General features: G+C 60.4%; 1 protein-coding gene across 2 annotated transcripts in view; it reads right to left on the bottom strand.

Moving 5' to 3' along the window:
* The window catches only part of nol6 (nucleolar protein 6 (RNA-associated)), a 127,391-nt gene that overhangs the window by 10,529 nt on the left and 103,621 nt on the right, over positions 1-13,241 (bottom strand). For both annotated transcript variants that reach the window (XM_043700311.2, XM_087989987.1), the window contains exon 24: positions 560-760. In XM_043700311.2, the coding sequence (XP_043556246.2) occupies positions 560-760 (201 nt within the window). The remainder of the gene's footprint in view (positions 1-559; positions 761-13,241) is intronic.

The following is a 13,241-nucleotide window of genomic DNA, read 5'->3' as shown; positions in this document are numbered from 1 at the left end:
GATACAATGAATACTTGATGTCTGTGGCTTAAATAATATATTAAAAGAATAAAAATGAATTCTTCTTACCCACAAGGGAATCTTGAAAGGAAATGTATGAAGTCCTCAAAATGCATTAAGGGCAATGACAATTTGAACCACAAGTTGTTCAGCATAGCCCCAAGAATAGCAACAAGGAAGGGGAAAGAATGGGAGGAAGAAATGTGATGTCCTGTAATAGTCCATCCAAAGAGGCAATCAAAACTACCAATATCAAAACAGAATTGAAAGAAACTGTGCATAATTATTGAATGCTCGAGCTGGACAAATAAAACAAAATGGTCTCTTTCAATCTTGTGCATGATACTGAATGTTAAAGCACATTACTTGGGTTAGCATCAAAATATTTACTTGACATGATACACTAGTATGTTATTCTAAATCTAGAATTGTACTTCCTGTAACCTTCCATCTAAAACTGTAATATTAAAACTTTCAAGCAAACAGAAGGGTAACAGCCCCTGCATTACTTCAGACAGAAAAATGACTGGATATTGCACCATTAACACAAAATACTCACCCTCAGTTCACGAAGGTAACACTGTACAGGGTCATAGTCCACCACTGGCATTTTTAAAAAGTGGACTTTGGCATCATTCCTTAATATTCCTCTGCTATACGTAACTTTTGGCCTGTCAACTGCTTCAAGATGTCTTGGAATGTGCTTGGGGTTCAGGTAAATGAATACATCATAAATATCTAAAGGTGGCCGGAAGACAGTCTAATGCAGAAAGAGAAAAACAAAATTGACTGATAAAATCTCAGTAGTGTTACAAATCACACAACACCAGTTTATAGTCCTTCATCAGGTGGTTGTGGAGTTCACAATTGTAAGACACAGAATTTATAGCAATAGTTTAGTGTAATGTAACTGAAATGATACATTGAAAAATAACTTGATTGTTTGTTAAGTCTCTCATCTGTTAGAACGACCATGATAGTTTCACTTTCATATGTAAATCACCAAACTATTTTTTAAAAAGTTACATTCTCAGGTTAACTGTAACAATTGGTGTCAGTGCAGATAAGATCTTGAGATGTTGAAGGCGTTAGCCCCCTGTGTTCCCCGTCTGTGCCATAATGTTTAGACTGATTCTAATCTAAAAAGCGAGTTAATAGAGCCTTATATGGATTCATTCAGTTTTTGAGCAAAGTACTATGCAACTCTGCAAGTACAAATTCACCCCATAAAAATATGTGTGTATGTGTGCATGTGAATAGATTAGAATCACATGCACACTAAGTGACAGAAACAAAAACAAAAATTGCTGGGAAAGCTCAGCGGGTCTGGCAGCATCAGTGAAGAGAAATTAGAGTTTACGCTTCGGGTCTGGTGACCCTTCCTCAGGGCCTCTCCTGCTCTTTCCTAACTCAAATCATTCTTCATTTAAATTGCAGGGAACACCCCAGCTAGTTTGTGATGTGGAGGTTCCAGTGTTGGAATGGGGTGGACCAAGTCAGAAATCACCTGATGAAGTGGCTATGCACCGAATGCTTATGATTTCAAATAAACCAGTTGGATTATAACCTGGTGGCGTGTGATTTCTGACCCTAGTTTGTGTCAGCGCTCCATGTAATTTAATCCTTGGAGTTTGGTATCCTTTCGATAAATGTACATCGAATTGCCTCCAAGACCAATAAGCTTGAGTCTGGAAAGGAAGATAGAAATCCCCTCTTGCCTTATACACCACAATCCCTTTATCATTTACTACATCTAGCTTTCCATATTATTGGCTTTTCTTTTTGTTCCCTTCCCCTCAATTCTTGTAGCAGGTTCTGAATTGCATCTGGGAACTTTCCAAAGAGGGGATGCCACAGGCACTCTATGCGTAAAGCCATATTGGACCCTAAGTTTCTGAGTAAGTTCCCAGTTCACACAGTACTTCAGAAAAAGATCCCGAGTACAGGATACAGAGAATTTAAATGTCAAATTCCAATATAAGATGTAGGAACACAAGTAGACATTTAGCCAATTGAGCCTGCTCCACTAATCAATGACAGCTTAGGAAAAATCTACTGACCTTGGAGAGATTTCACTATACATTTGCCAAAAGAATACCCAATTCCAAGAACTAAATTACAAGGAGCTTTTACACAAACTCGGGCTGTATTCCCTACAATTTAGACGAAGAGGAATGAGGAAAGAGCAGGACAAGTTTGGAATTCTCCCACAAATGGCAATTGATGCTAACTCAATTGTTAATTTTAAATCTGAGATTGCAAGATTAGTTAACCAAGTGTATTGAAGAGTATTGTAAGCTGTAAATTAGCTATGATTTTACTGAACAGTAGAACAAAACCAAGAAGCTAAATTACCCACTCCTGTTCTAATTTTAACACTGGATACACATAAATGAAATAAACTGACAGAAATTGAAGGGGGAGTAGATGCCAAAAGCGATATGTCTGAACATGACAGCATTACATGCAAGTCAGAACAGATTGACCCCATCCACAGAATGATGTTGTAGGGCACTGTCAAATTTAACAGAATAAACATGGAATAAATTGCACTTTGCAAGACAGTTATATATAAAGTCCTTCAAAAACATTCCACTAATTTTGGGTCAAGCTCCTTACTTTACGAAAGACACTCGAACCTAGGTGATCCATTATGTTCTCACAACAATCAAGTTGTATCATCCTTTTAAAAACGTACAGAATGCATGGGTTCTTATTGTTCAATTTTTGGAAGGGTTAGTTTGCACTGAACACAACAGCCAACAGGAATAGGTGGGTGGATGTGCAAGAATGAAGCACATCATCTGAACTAGAATGTACCATAACCACATGACTTTTGTGAATCAATGATGCACTATAGATTTCAGAGGAATAAAACACCCTTTACCCTGCATTTATCCAAGAGCCCATCTTTAAAGTTAAGCCTAAGAGAAAACGAGCACAGAATGCATTGCTACATAAGTTGATTTGCATTATTTATAAAATTAAAACTATTGCATAAATTGGAACCTTGTCAGCTGGTCACAGAAGCTAGGTGAAACATTAATAACCTCAGTATGTTTTTACATTAATTTAACTTCTAACAACGATAAAACAATAACATAGAACTGGCTTAAAACACACTCTTGAAAAGCCTGTTTTGACAGATGGTGCTGATAACTTCAGGACCAAAGCCAAAACTGCCAAGTGGAGGATCCATCTTGGCCTCCAGCAGTCCACAGTATTACAGATACTAGTCTTCAGTCAATTCAACCCACTCCACATGATATCAAGAAACGGTTAGTCGTACTTGATTCTGCAAAGGCTACGGGTCCTGACAACATTCCGGCAATATTACTGAAGATTTGTGCTCCCAAACTTGCCATTCTCCGAGCCAAGCTGTTCCAGTACAGTTACAACACTACTGTCTACTCGACAATGTGGAAAACTGCCCAAGTATATCCTGCACATACAAATCCAACCCGGCAGGTTACTGCCGAGAGCGCGCGAGAGAGAGCGAGAGCGCGCGAGAGCGAGAGCGCGCGAGAGCGAGAGAGAGCGAGAGCGAGAGCGCGCGAGAGCGAGTCACAGAGCGGTCGAGAGCGAGCGAGTCACAGAGCGGTCGAGAGCGAGCGAGTCACAGAGCTGGCGAGAGCGAGCGAGTCACAGAGCTGGCGAGAGCGAGCGAGTCACAGAGCTGGCGAGAGCGAGCGAGTCACAGAGCGGGCGAGAGCGAGCGAGTCACAGAGCGGGCGAGAGCGAGAGCGAGCGAGTCACAGAGCGGGCGAGAGCGAGCGAGTCACAGAGCGGGCGAGAGCGAGCGAGTCACAGAGCGGGCGAGAGCGAGCGAGTCACAGAGCGGGCGAGAGCGAGCGAGTCACAGAGCGGGCGAGAGCGAGCGAGTCACAGAGCGGGCGAGAGCGAGCGAGTCACAGAGCGGGCGAGAGCGAGCGAGTCACAGAGCGGGCGAGAGCGAGCGAGTCACAGAGCGGGCGAGAGCGAGCGAGTCACAGAGCGGGCCACAGAGCGGGCGAGTGCGAGCGAGTCACAGAGCGGGCGAGAGCGGGCGACACAGAGAGAGCGCGCGCGAGAGTGACAGAGAGAGCGCGCGCGAGAGTGACAGAGAGAGCGCGCGCGAGAGTGACAGAGAGAGCGCGCGCGAGAGTGACAGAGAGAGCGCGCGCGAGAGTGACAGAGAGAGCGCGCGCGAGAGTGACAGAGAGAGCGCGCGCGAGAGTGACAGAGAGAGCGCGCGCGAGAGTGACAGAGAGAGCGCGCGCGAGAGTGACAGAGAGAGCGCGCGCGAGAGTGACAGAGAGAGCGCGCGAGAGAGTGACAGAGAGAGCGCGCGAGAGAGTGACAGAGAGAGCGCGCGCGAGAGTGACAGAGAGAGCGCGCGCGAGAGAGCGCGCGCGAGAGAGCGCGCGCGAGAGAGCGCGAGAGAGAGAGCGCGAGAGAGAGAGCGCGAGAGAGAGAGCGCGAGAGAGAGAGCGCGAGAGAGAGAGCGCGAGAGAGAGAGCGCGAGAGAGCGCGCGAGAGAGAGTGCGAGAGAGAGAGCGCGAGAGAGAGCGCGAGAGAGCGAGCGCGAGAGAGAGCGCGAGAGAGAGCGCGAGAGAGAGCGCGAGAGAGCGCGCGAGAGAGCGCGAGAGAGAGCGCGAGAGAGAGCGCGAGAGAGCGCGCGAGAGAGAGCGCGAGAGAGCGCGCGAGAGTGACAGAGAGAGAGCGCGCGAGAGTGACAGAGAGAGCGCGCGAGAGAGTGACAGAGAGAGCGCGCGAGAGAGTGACCGAGAGAGCGCGCGCGAGAGAGCGCGCGCGAGAGAGCGCGCGCGAGAGAGCGCGCGAGAGAGAGCGCGCGAGAGAGAGCGCGCGAGAGAGAGCGCGCGAGAGAGAGCGCGAGAGAGAGAGCGCGCGAGAGAGAGCGCGCGAGAGAGAGCGCGCGAGAGAGAGCGCGAGAGAGAGAGCGCGCGAGAGAGAGCGCGAGAGAGAGAGCGCGCGAGAGAGAGCGCGCGAGAGAGAGCGCGAGAGAGAGAGCGCGAGAGAGAGCGCGCGAGAGAGAGCGCGAGAGAGAGCGCGAGAGAGAGCGCGAGAGAGAGCGCGAGAGAGAGCGCGAGAGAGAGCGCGAGAGAGAGCGCGAGAGAGAGCGCGAGAGAGCGCGCGAGAGCGCGCGCGAGAGCGCGCGAGAGAGAGCGCGAGAGAGAGCGCGAGAGAGAGCGCGAGAGAGAGCGCGAGAGAGAGCGCGAGAGAGCGCGCGAGAGAGAGCGCGCGAGAGAGAGCGCGAGAGAGAGCGCGAGAGAGAGCGCGAGAGAGCGCGAGAGAGAGCGCGCGAGAGAGAGCGAGAGAGAGAGCGAGAGAGAGCGCGCGAGAGAGAGCGCGAGAGAGAGCGCGAGAGAGAGCGCGAGAGAGAGCGCGAGAGAGAGCGCGAGAGAGAGCGCGAGAGAGCGCGAGAGAGAGAGCGCGCGAGAGAGCGCGCGAGAGAGCGCGAGAGAGAGCGCGAGAGAGAGCGCGAGAGAGAGCGCGAGAGAGAGCGCGAGAGAGAGCGCGAGAGAGAGCGCGAGAGAGAGCGCGAGAGAGAGCGCGAGAGAGAGCGAGAGCGCGCGAGAGAGAGCGAGAGCGCGCGCGCGCGAGAGAGGGCGAGAGCGCGCGAGAGAGGGCGAGAGCGCGCGAGAGAGGGCGAGAGCGCGCGAGAGAGGGCGAGAGCGCGCGTGAGAGGGCGAGAGCGCGCGTGAGAGGGCGAGAGCGCGCGTGAGAGGGCGAGAGCGCGCGTGAGAGGGCGAGAGCGCGCGAGAGAGGGCGAGAGCGCGCGAGAGAGGGCGAGAGCGCGCGAGAGAGGGCGAGAGCGCGCGAGAGAGGGCGAGAGCGCGCGAGAGAGGGCGAGAGCGCGCGAGAGAGGGCGAGAGCGCGCGAGAGAGGGCGAGAGCGCGCGAGAGAGGGCGAGAGCGCGCGAGAGAGGGCGAGAGCGCGCGAGAGAGGGCGAGAGCGCGCGTGAGAGGGCGAGAGCGCGCGAGAGAGGGCGAGAGCGCGCGAGAGAGGGCGAGAGCGCGCGAGAGAGGGCGAGAGCGCGCGAGAGAGGGCGAGAGCGCGCGAGAGAGCGCGAGAGAGAGAGAGCGCGAGAGAGAGAGAGCGCGAGAGAGAGCGCGAGAGAGAGCGCGAGAGAGAGCGCGCGAGAGAGCGCGCGCGAGAGAGCGCGCGCGAGAGAGCGCGCGCGAGAGAGCGCGCGCGAGAGAGCGCGCGCGAGAGAGCGCGCGAGAGAGAGCGCGAGAGAGAGCGCGAGAGAGCGCGAGAGAGAGCGCGAGAGAGAGCGCGAGAGAGAGCGCGAGAGAGAGCGCGAGAGAGAGCGCGAGAGAGAGCGCGAGAGAGAGCGCGAGAGAGAGCGCGAGAGAGAGCGCGAGAGAGAGCGCGAGAGAGAGCGCGAGAGAGCGCGCGAGAGAGCGCGCGAGAGAGAGCGCGAGAGAGAGCGCGAGAGAGCGCGAGAGAGCGCGAGAGAGAGCGCGAGAGAGAGAGCGAGAGAGAGAGCGAGAGAGAGCGCGCGAGAGAGAGCGCGAGAGAGAGCGCGAGAGAGAGCGCGAGAGAGAGCGCGAGAGCGCGCGAGAGAGAGCGAGAGCGCGCGAGAGAGAGCGAGAGCGCGCGAGAGAGGGCGAGTGCGCGCGAGAGAGGGCGAGAGCGCGCGAGAGAGGGCGAGAGCGCGCGAGAGAGGGCGAGAGCGCGCGAGAGAGGGCGAGAGCGCGCGTGAGAGGGCGAGAGCGCGCGTGAGAGGGCGAGAGCGCGCGTGAGAGGGCGAGAGCGCGCGTGAGAGAGAGAGAGCGCGAGAGAGAGCGCGAGAGAGAGCGCGAGAGAGAGAGAGCCAGAGCGCGCGAGAGAGAGCCAGAGCGCGCGAGAGAGAGCCAGAGCGCGCGAGAGAGAGCCAGAGCGCGCGAGAGAGAGCCAGAGCGCGCGAGAGAGAGCCAGAGCGCGCGAGAGAGAGCCAGAGCGCGCGAGAGAGAGCCAGAGCGCGCGAGAGAGAGCCAGAGCGCGCGAGAGAGAGCCAGAGCGCGCGAGAGAGAGCCAGAGCGCGCGAGAGAGAGCCAGAGCGCGCGAGAGAGAGCCAGAGCGCGCGAGAGAGAGCCAGAGCGCGCGAGAGAGAGCCAGAGCGCGCGAGAGAGAGCCAGAGCGCGCGAGAGAGAGCCAGAGCGCGCGAGAGAGAGCCAGAGCGCGCGAGAGAGAGCCAGAGCGCGCGAGAGAGAGCCAGAGCGCGCGAGAGAGAGCCAGAGCGCGCGAGAGAGAGCCAGAGCGCGCGAGAGAGAGCCAGAGCGCGCGAGAGAGAGCCAGAGCGCGCGAGAGAGAGCCAGAGCGCGCGAGAGAGAGCCAGAGCGCGCGAGAGAGAGCCAGAGCGCGCGAGAGAGAGCCAGAGCGCGCGAGAGAGAGCCAGAGCGCGCGAGAGAGAGCCAGAGCGCGCGAGAGAGAGCCAGAGCGCGCGAGAGAGAGCCAGAGCGCGCGAGAGAGAGCCAGAGCGCGCGAGAGAGAGCCAGAGCGCGCGAGAGAGAGCCAGAGCGCGCGAGAGAGAGCCAGAGCGCGCGAGAGAGAGCCAGAGCGCGCGAGAGAGAGCCAGAGCGCGCGAGAGAGAGCCAGAGCGCGCGAGAGAGAGCCAGAGCGCGCGAGAGAGAGCCAGAGCGCGCGAGAGAGAGCCAGAGCGCGCGAGAGAGAGCCAGAGCGCGCGAGAGAGAGCCAGAGCGCGCGAGAGAGAGCGAGAGCGCGCGAGAGAGAGCGAGAGCGCGCGAGAGAGAGCGAGAGAGAGGGCGAGAGAGAGGGCGAGAGAGAGGGCGAGAGAGAGGGCGAGAGAGAGGGCGAGAGAGAGGGCGAGAGAGAGGGCGAGAGAGAGGGCGAGAGAGAGGGCGAGAGAGAGGGCGAGAGAGAGGGCGAGAGAGAGGGCGAGAGAGAGGGCGAGAGAGAGGGCGAGAGAGAGGGCGAGAGAGAGGGCGAGAGAGAGGGCGAGAGAGAGGGCGAGAGAGAGGGCGAGAGAGAGGGCGAGAGAGAGGGCGAGAGAGAGGGCGAGAGAGAGCGCGAGAGAGAGCGCGAGAGAGCACGTCACAGAGCGCGAGAGTCTCAGAGCGCGAGAGTCTCAGATCGCGCGCGCGAGAGTCACAGAGCGGGCGAGAGCGAGCGCGAGCCACAGAGCGGGCGAGAGCGTGCGCGAGAGTGACAGAGAGAGAGCGCGCGAGAGTGAGAGAGAGAGAGCGCGCGAGAGTGACAGAGAGGGAGCGCGCGAGAGTGACAGAGAGGGAGCGCGCGAGAGTGACAGAGAGGGAGCGCGCGAGAGTGACAGAGAGGGAGCGCGCGAGAGTGACAGAGAGGGAGCGCGCGAGAGTGACAGAGAGGGAGCGCGCGAGAGTGACAGAGAGGGAGCGCGCGAGAGTGACAGAGAGAGAGCGCGCGAGAGTGACAGAGAGAGAGCGCGCGCGAGAGTGACAGAGAGAGAGCGCGCGCGAGAGTGACAGAGAGAGAGCGCGCGCGAGAGTGACAGAGAGAGAGCGCGCGCGAGAGTGACAGAGAGAGAGCGCGCGCGAGAGTGACAGAGAGAGAGCGCGCGCGAGAGTGACAGAGAGGGAGCGCGCGAGAGTGACAGAGAGGGAGCGCGCGAGAGTGACAGAGAGGGAGCGCGCGAGAGTGACAGAGAGGGAGCGCGCGAGAGTGACAGAGAGGGAGCGCGCGAGAGTGACAGAGAGGGAGCGCGCGAGAGTGACAGAGAGGGAGCGCGCGAGAGTGACAGAGAGGGAGCGCGCGAGAGTGACAGAGAGGGAGCGCGCGAGAGTGACAGAGAGGGAGCGCGCGAGAGTGACAGAGAGGGAGCGCGCGCGAGTGACAGAGAGGGAGCGCGCGCGAGAGTGACAGAGAGGGAGCGCGCGCGAGAGTGACAGAGAGGGAGCGCGCGCGAGAGTGACAGAGAGGGAGCGCGCGCGAGAGTGACAGAGAGAGAGCGCGCGAGAGTGAGAGAGAGAGAGAGCGCGCGAGAGTGAGAGAGAGAGAGAGAGAGCGCGCGAGAGTGAGAGAGAGAGAGCGCGCGCGAGAGTGAGAGAGAGAGAGAGAGAGCGCGCGCGAGAGTGAGAGAGAGAGAGAGAGCGCGCGCGAGTGAGAGAGAGAGAGAGAGAGAGAGAGAGCGCGCGCGCGAGAGTGAGAGCGCGCGCGAGAGTGAGAGCGCGCGCGAGAGTGAGAGCGCGCGCGAGAGTGAGAGCGAGAGAGAGCGAGCGAGAGTGAGAGAGAGGGAGCGCGCGAGAGTGAGAGAGAGGGAGCGTGCGAGAGTGAGAGAGAGAGAGCGCGCGCGAGAGTGAGAGAGAGAGAGAGAGAGAGCGCGCGAGAGTGAGAGAGAGAGAGAGAGAGCGCGCGCGAGAGTGAGAGAGAGAGAGAGAGAGCGCGCGCGAGAGTGAGAGAGAGAGAGAGAGAGCGCGCGCGAGAGTGAGAGAGAGAGAGGGAGAGAGCGCGCGCGAGAGTGAGAGAGAGAGAGCGCGCGCGAGAGTGAGAGAGAGAGCGCGCGCGAGAGAGAGAGCGCGCGCGAGAGTGAGAGCGCGCGCGAGAGTGAGAGCGCGCGCGAGAGTGAGAGCGCGCGCGAGAGTGAGAGCGCGCGCGAGAGTGAGAGCGCGCGCGAGAGTGAGAGCGCGCGCGAGAGTGAGAGCGCGCGCGAGAGTGAGAGCGCGCGCGAGAGTGAGAGCGCGCGCGAGAGTGAGAGCGCGCGCGAGAGTGAGCGCGAGAGGGAGCGCGCGAGAGTGACAGAGAGGGAGCGCGCGAGAGTGACAGAGAGGGAGCGCGCGAGAGTGAGAGAGAGGGAGCGTGCGAGAGTGAGAGAGAGAGAGCGCGCGAGAGTGAGAGAGAGAGAGCGCGCGCGCGAGAGTGAGAGAGAGAGAGAGAGAGCGCGCGCGAGAGTGAGAGAGAGAGAGAGCGCGCGCGAGAGTGAGAGAGAGAGCGCGCGCGAGAGTGAGAGCGCGCGAGAGTGAGAGAGAGAGAGCGCGCGTGAGAGAGAGAGGGAGCGCGCGAGAGTGAGAGAGAGGGAGCGCGCGAGAGTGAGAGAGAGGGAGCGCGCGAGAGTGAGAGAGAGGGAGCGCGCGAGAGTGAGAGAGAGGGAGCGCGCGAGAGTGAGAGAGAGGGAGCGCGCGAGAGTGAGAGAGAGGGAGCGCGCGAGAGTGAGAGAGAGGGAGCGCGCGAGAGTGAGAGAGAGGGAGCGCGCGCGAGAGTGAGAGAGAGAGCGCGCGCGAGAGTGAGAGATAGAGAGAGCGCGCGCGAGAGTGAGAGATAGAGAGAGCGCGCGCGAGTGAGAGAGAGAGAGCGCGCGCGAGAGTGAGAGAGAGAGAGCGCGCGCGAGAGTGACGGAGAGAGAGCGCGCGCGAGAGTGACGGAGAGAGAGCGCGCGCGAGAGTGACAGAGAGGGAGCGCGCGCGAGAGTGACAGAGAGGGAGCGCGCGCGAGAGTGACAGAGAGGGAGCGCGCGAGAGAGTGACAGAGAGGGAGCGCGCGCGAGAGTGACAGAGAGGGAGCGCGCGCGAGAGTGACAGAGAGGGAGCGCGCGCGAGAGTGACAGAGAGGGAGCGCGCGCGAGTGAGAGAGAGAGAGAGAGCGCGCGCGAGAGTGAGAGAGAGAGAGAGAGAGAGAGAGAGAGAGCGCGCGCGAGAGAGAGAGCGCGAGAGAGCGCGCGAGAGAGCGCGCGAGAGAGAGCGCGAGAGAGAGCGCGAGAGAGAGCGCGAGAGAGAGCGCGAGAGAGAGCGCGCGAGAGAGCGCGCGAGAGAGCGCGCGAGAGAGCGCGCGAGAGAGGGCGAGAGTGAGGGCGAGAGAGAGCGCGCGAGAGAGAGCGAGAGCGCGCGAGAGAGAGCGAGAGCGCGCGAGAGAGAGCGAGAGAGAGCGAGAGCGCGCGAGAGAGAGCGAGAGCGCGCGAGAGAGAGCGAGAGCGCGCGAGAGAGAGCGAGAGCGCGCGAGAGAGAGCGAGAGCGCGCGAGAGAGAGCGAGAGCGCGCGAGAGAGAGCGAGAGCGCGCGAGAGAGAGCCAGAGCACGCGAGAGAGAGCGAGTGCACGAGAGAGCGCGAGAGCGCGCGTGAGAGAGCGAGAGCGCGCGCGAGAGAGCCAGAGCACGCGCGAGCGAGGGCGAGGGCGAGAGCGCGCGAGCGAGGGCGAGAGCGCGCGAGCGAGGGCGAGAGCGCGCGAGCGAGGGCGCGCGTGAGAGGGCGAGAGCGGGCGTGCGAGGGCGAGAGCGGGCGTGCGAGGGCGAGAGCGGGCGTGCGAGGGCGAGAGCGGGCGTGCGAGGGCGAGAGCGGGCGTGAGAGGGCGAGAGCGGGCGTGAGAGGGCGAGAGCGGGCGTGAGAGGGCGAGAGCGGGCGTGAGAGGGCGTGAGAGGGCGTGAGAGGGCGTGAGAGGGCGAGAGCGGGCGTGAGAGGGCGAGAGCGCGCGTGAGAGGGCGAGAGCGCGCGTGAGAGGGCGAGAGCGGGCGTGAGAGGGCGAGAGAGGGCGTGAGAGGGCGAGAGCGCGCGTGAGAGGGCGAGAGCGGGCGTGAGAGGGCGAGAGCGGGCGTGAGAGGGCGAGAGCGCGCGTGAGAGGGCGAGAGCGCGGGCGAGAGCGAGGGCGAGAGCGAGGGCGCGAGCGAGGGCGCGAGAGAGGGCGCGAGAGAGGGCGCGAGAGAGGGCGCGAGAGAGGGCGCGAGAGAGGGCGCGAGAGAGGGCGCGAGAGAGGGCGCGAGAGAGGGCGCGAGAGAGGGCGCGAGAGAGGGCGCGAGAGAGAGCGCGAGAGTGAGGGCGCGCGAGAGAGCGCGAGAACGAGGGCCCGCGAGAGAGCGCGAGAACGAGGGCGCGCGAGAGAGCGCGAGAACAAGGGCGCACGAGAGAAAGAGCCAGGGCGCGCGAGAGAGCCAGGGCGCGCGAGAGAGCCAGGGCGCGCGAGAGAGCCAGGGCGCGCGAGAGAGCCAGGGCGCGCGAGAGAGCCAGGGCGCGCGAGAGAGCCAGGGCGCGCGAGAGAGCCAGGGCGCGCGAGAGAGCGAGAGCGCGCGAGAGCGCGCGAGAGAGAGCGAGAGAGAGCGAGAGAGAGCGAGAGAGAGCGAGAGAGAGCGAGAGAGAGCGAGAGCGCGCGAGAGAGAGCGAGAGAGAGCGAGAGCGCGCGAGAGAGAGCGAGAGCGCGCGAGAGAGAGCGAGAGCGCGCGAGAGAGAGCGAGAGCGCGCGAGAGAGAGCGAGAGCGCGCGAGAGAGAGCGAGAGCGCGCGAGAGAGAGCGAGAGCGCGCGAGAGAGAGCGAGAGAGGGCGAGAGAGGGCGAGAGAGGGCGAGAGAGGGCGAGAGAGGGCGAGAGAGGGCGAGAGAGGGCGAGAGAGGGCGAGAGAGGGCGAGAGAGGGCGAGAGCGCGAGAGAGCGCGAGAGAGCGCGAGAGAGCGCGAGAGAGCGCGAGAGAGAGCGCGAGAGAGAGGGCGAGAGAGAGGGCGAGAGAGAGGGCGAGAGAGAGGGCGAGAGAGAGGGCGAGAGAGAGGGCGAGAGAGAGGGCGAGAGAGAGGGCGAGAGAGAGGGCGAGAGAGAGGGCGAGAGAGAGGGCGAGAGAGAGGGCGAGAGAGGGCGAGAGAGAGGGCAAGAGAGAGGGCGAGAGAGAGGGCGAGAGAGAGCGCGAGAGTCACAGAGCGCGCGCGCGCGAGAGTCACAGAGCGCGCGCGCGCGAGAGTCACAGAGCGCGCGCGCGCGAGAGTCACAGAGCGCGCGCGCGCGAGAGTCACAGAGCGCGCGCGCGCGAGAGTCACAGAGCGCGCGCGCGAGAGTCACAGAGCGCGCGCGCGAGAGTCACAGAGCGCGCGCGCGAGAGTCACAGAGCGCGCGCGCGCGAGAGTCACAGAGCGCGCGCGCGCGCGAGAGTCACAGAGCGCGCGCGCGCGCGAGAGTCACAGAGCGCGCGCGCGCGCGCGCGCGAGAGTCACAGAGAAATGTTCACCTGTAGCCTAAACATACATTGAGGTGGCCACATGGCAGGCATAGAGAACAAAGGCAGAAAAAGAATTAGTGACTACCAGACAGAGTAAACAGCAAGGGCACTGTCTCTATTTACCTCTCGGAAATTCTGCATTTTGAAGACTGGTCAGAGACCATTGCTCAGAGGAATGCAGCAGGAGCCAAGGCTGTGACATCATGAGTGGCTGAGCTGTGTGGTGTTTGGAACAGAGGGAGAAATAAAGTGTACTAGAGGATAAATGATGGAGAATTTCATTATAAGGAGAAGAGATAGAAATTTCTACAAATGCAGATATGTGACCAGGATGGTACGTTGCCTATTCTGAAGAAGC

Source organism: Chiloscyllium plagiosum, unplaced genomic scaffold (assembly GCF_037043375.1).
Source record: "Chiloscyllium plagiosum isolate Xiang-an unplaced genomic scaffold, Cpla_swu_hap1 HiC_scaffold_1, whole genome shotgun sequence".
Lineage (NCBI taxonomy): Eukaryota > Metazoa > Chordata > Chondrichthyes > Orectolobiformes > Hemiscylliidae > Chiloscyllium > Chiloscyllium plagiosum.
This window is presented reverse-complemented; position numbering and strand designations above follow the sequence as displayed.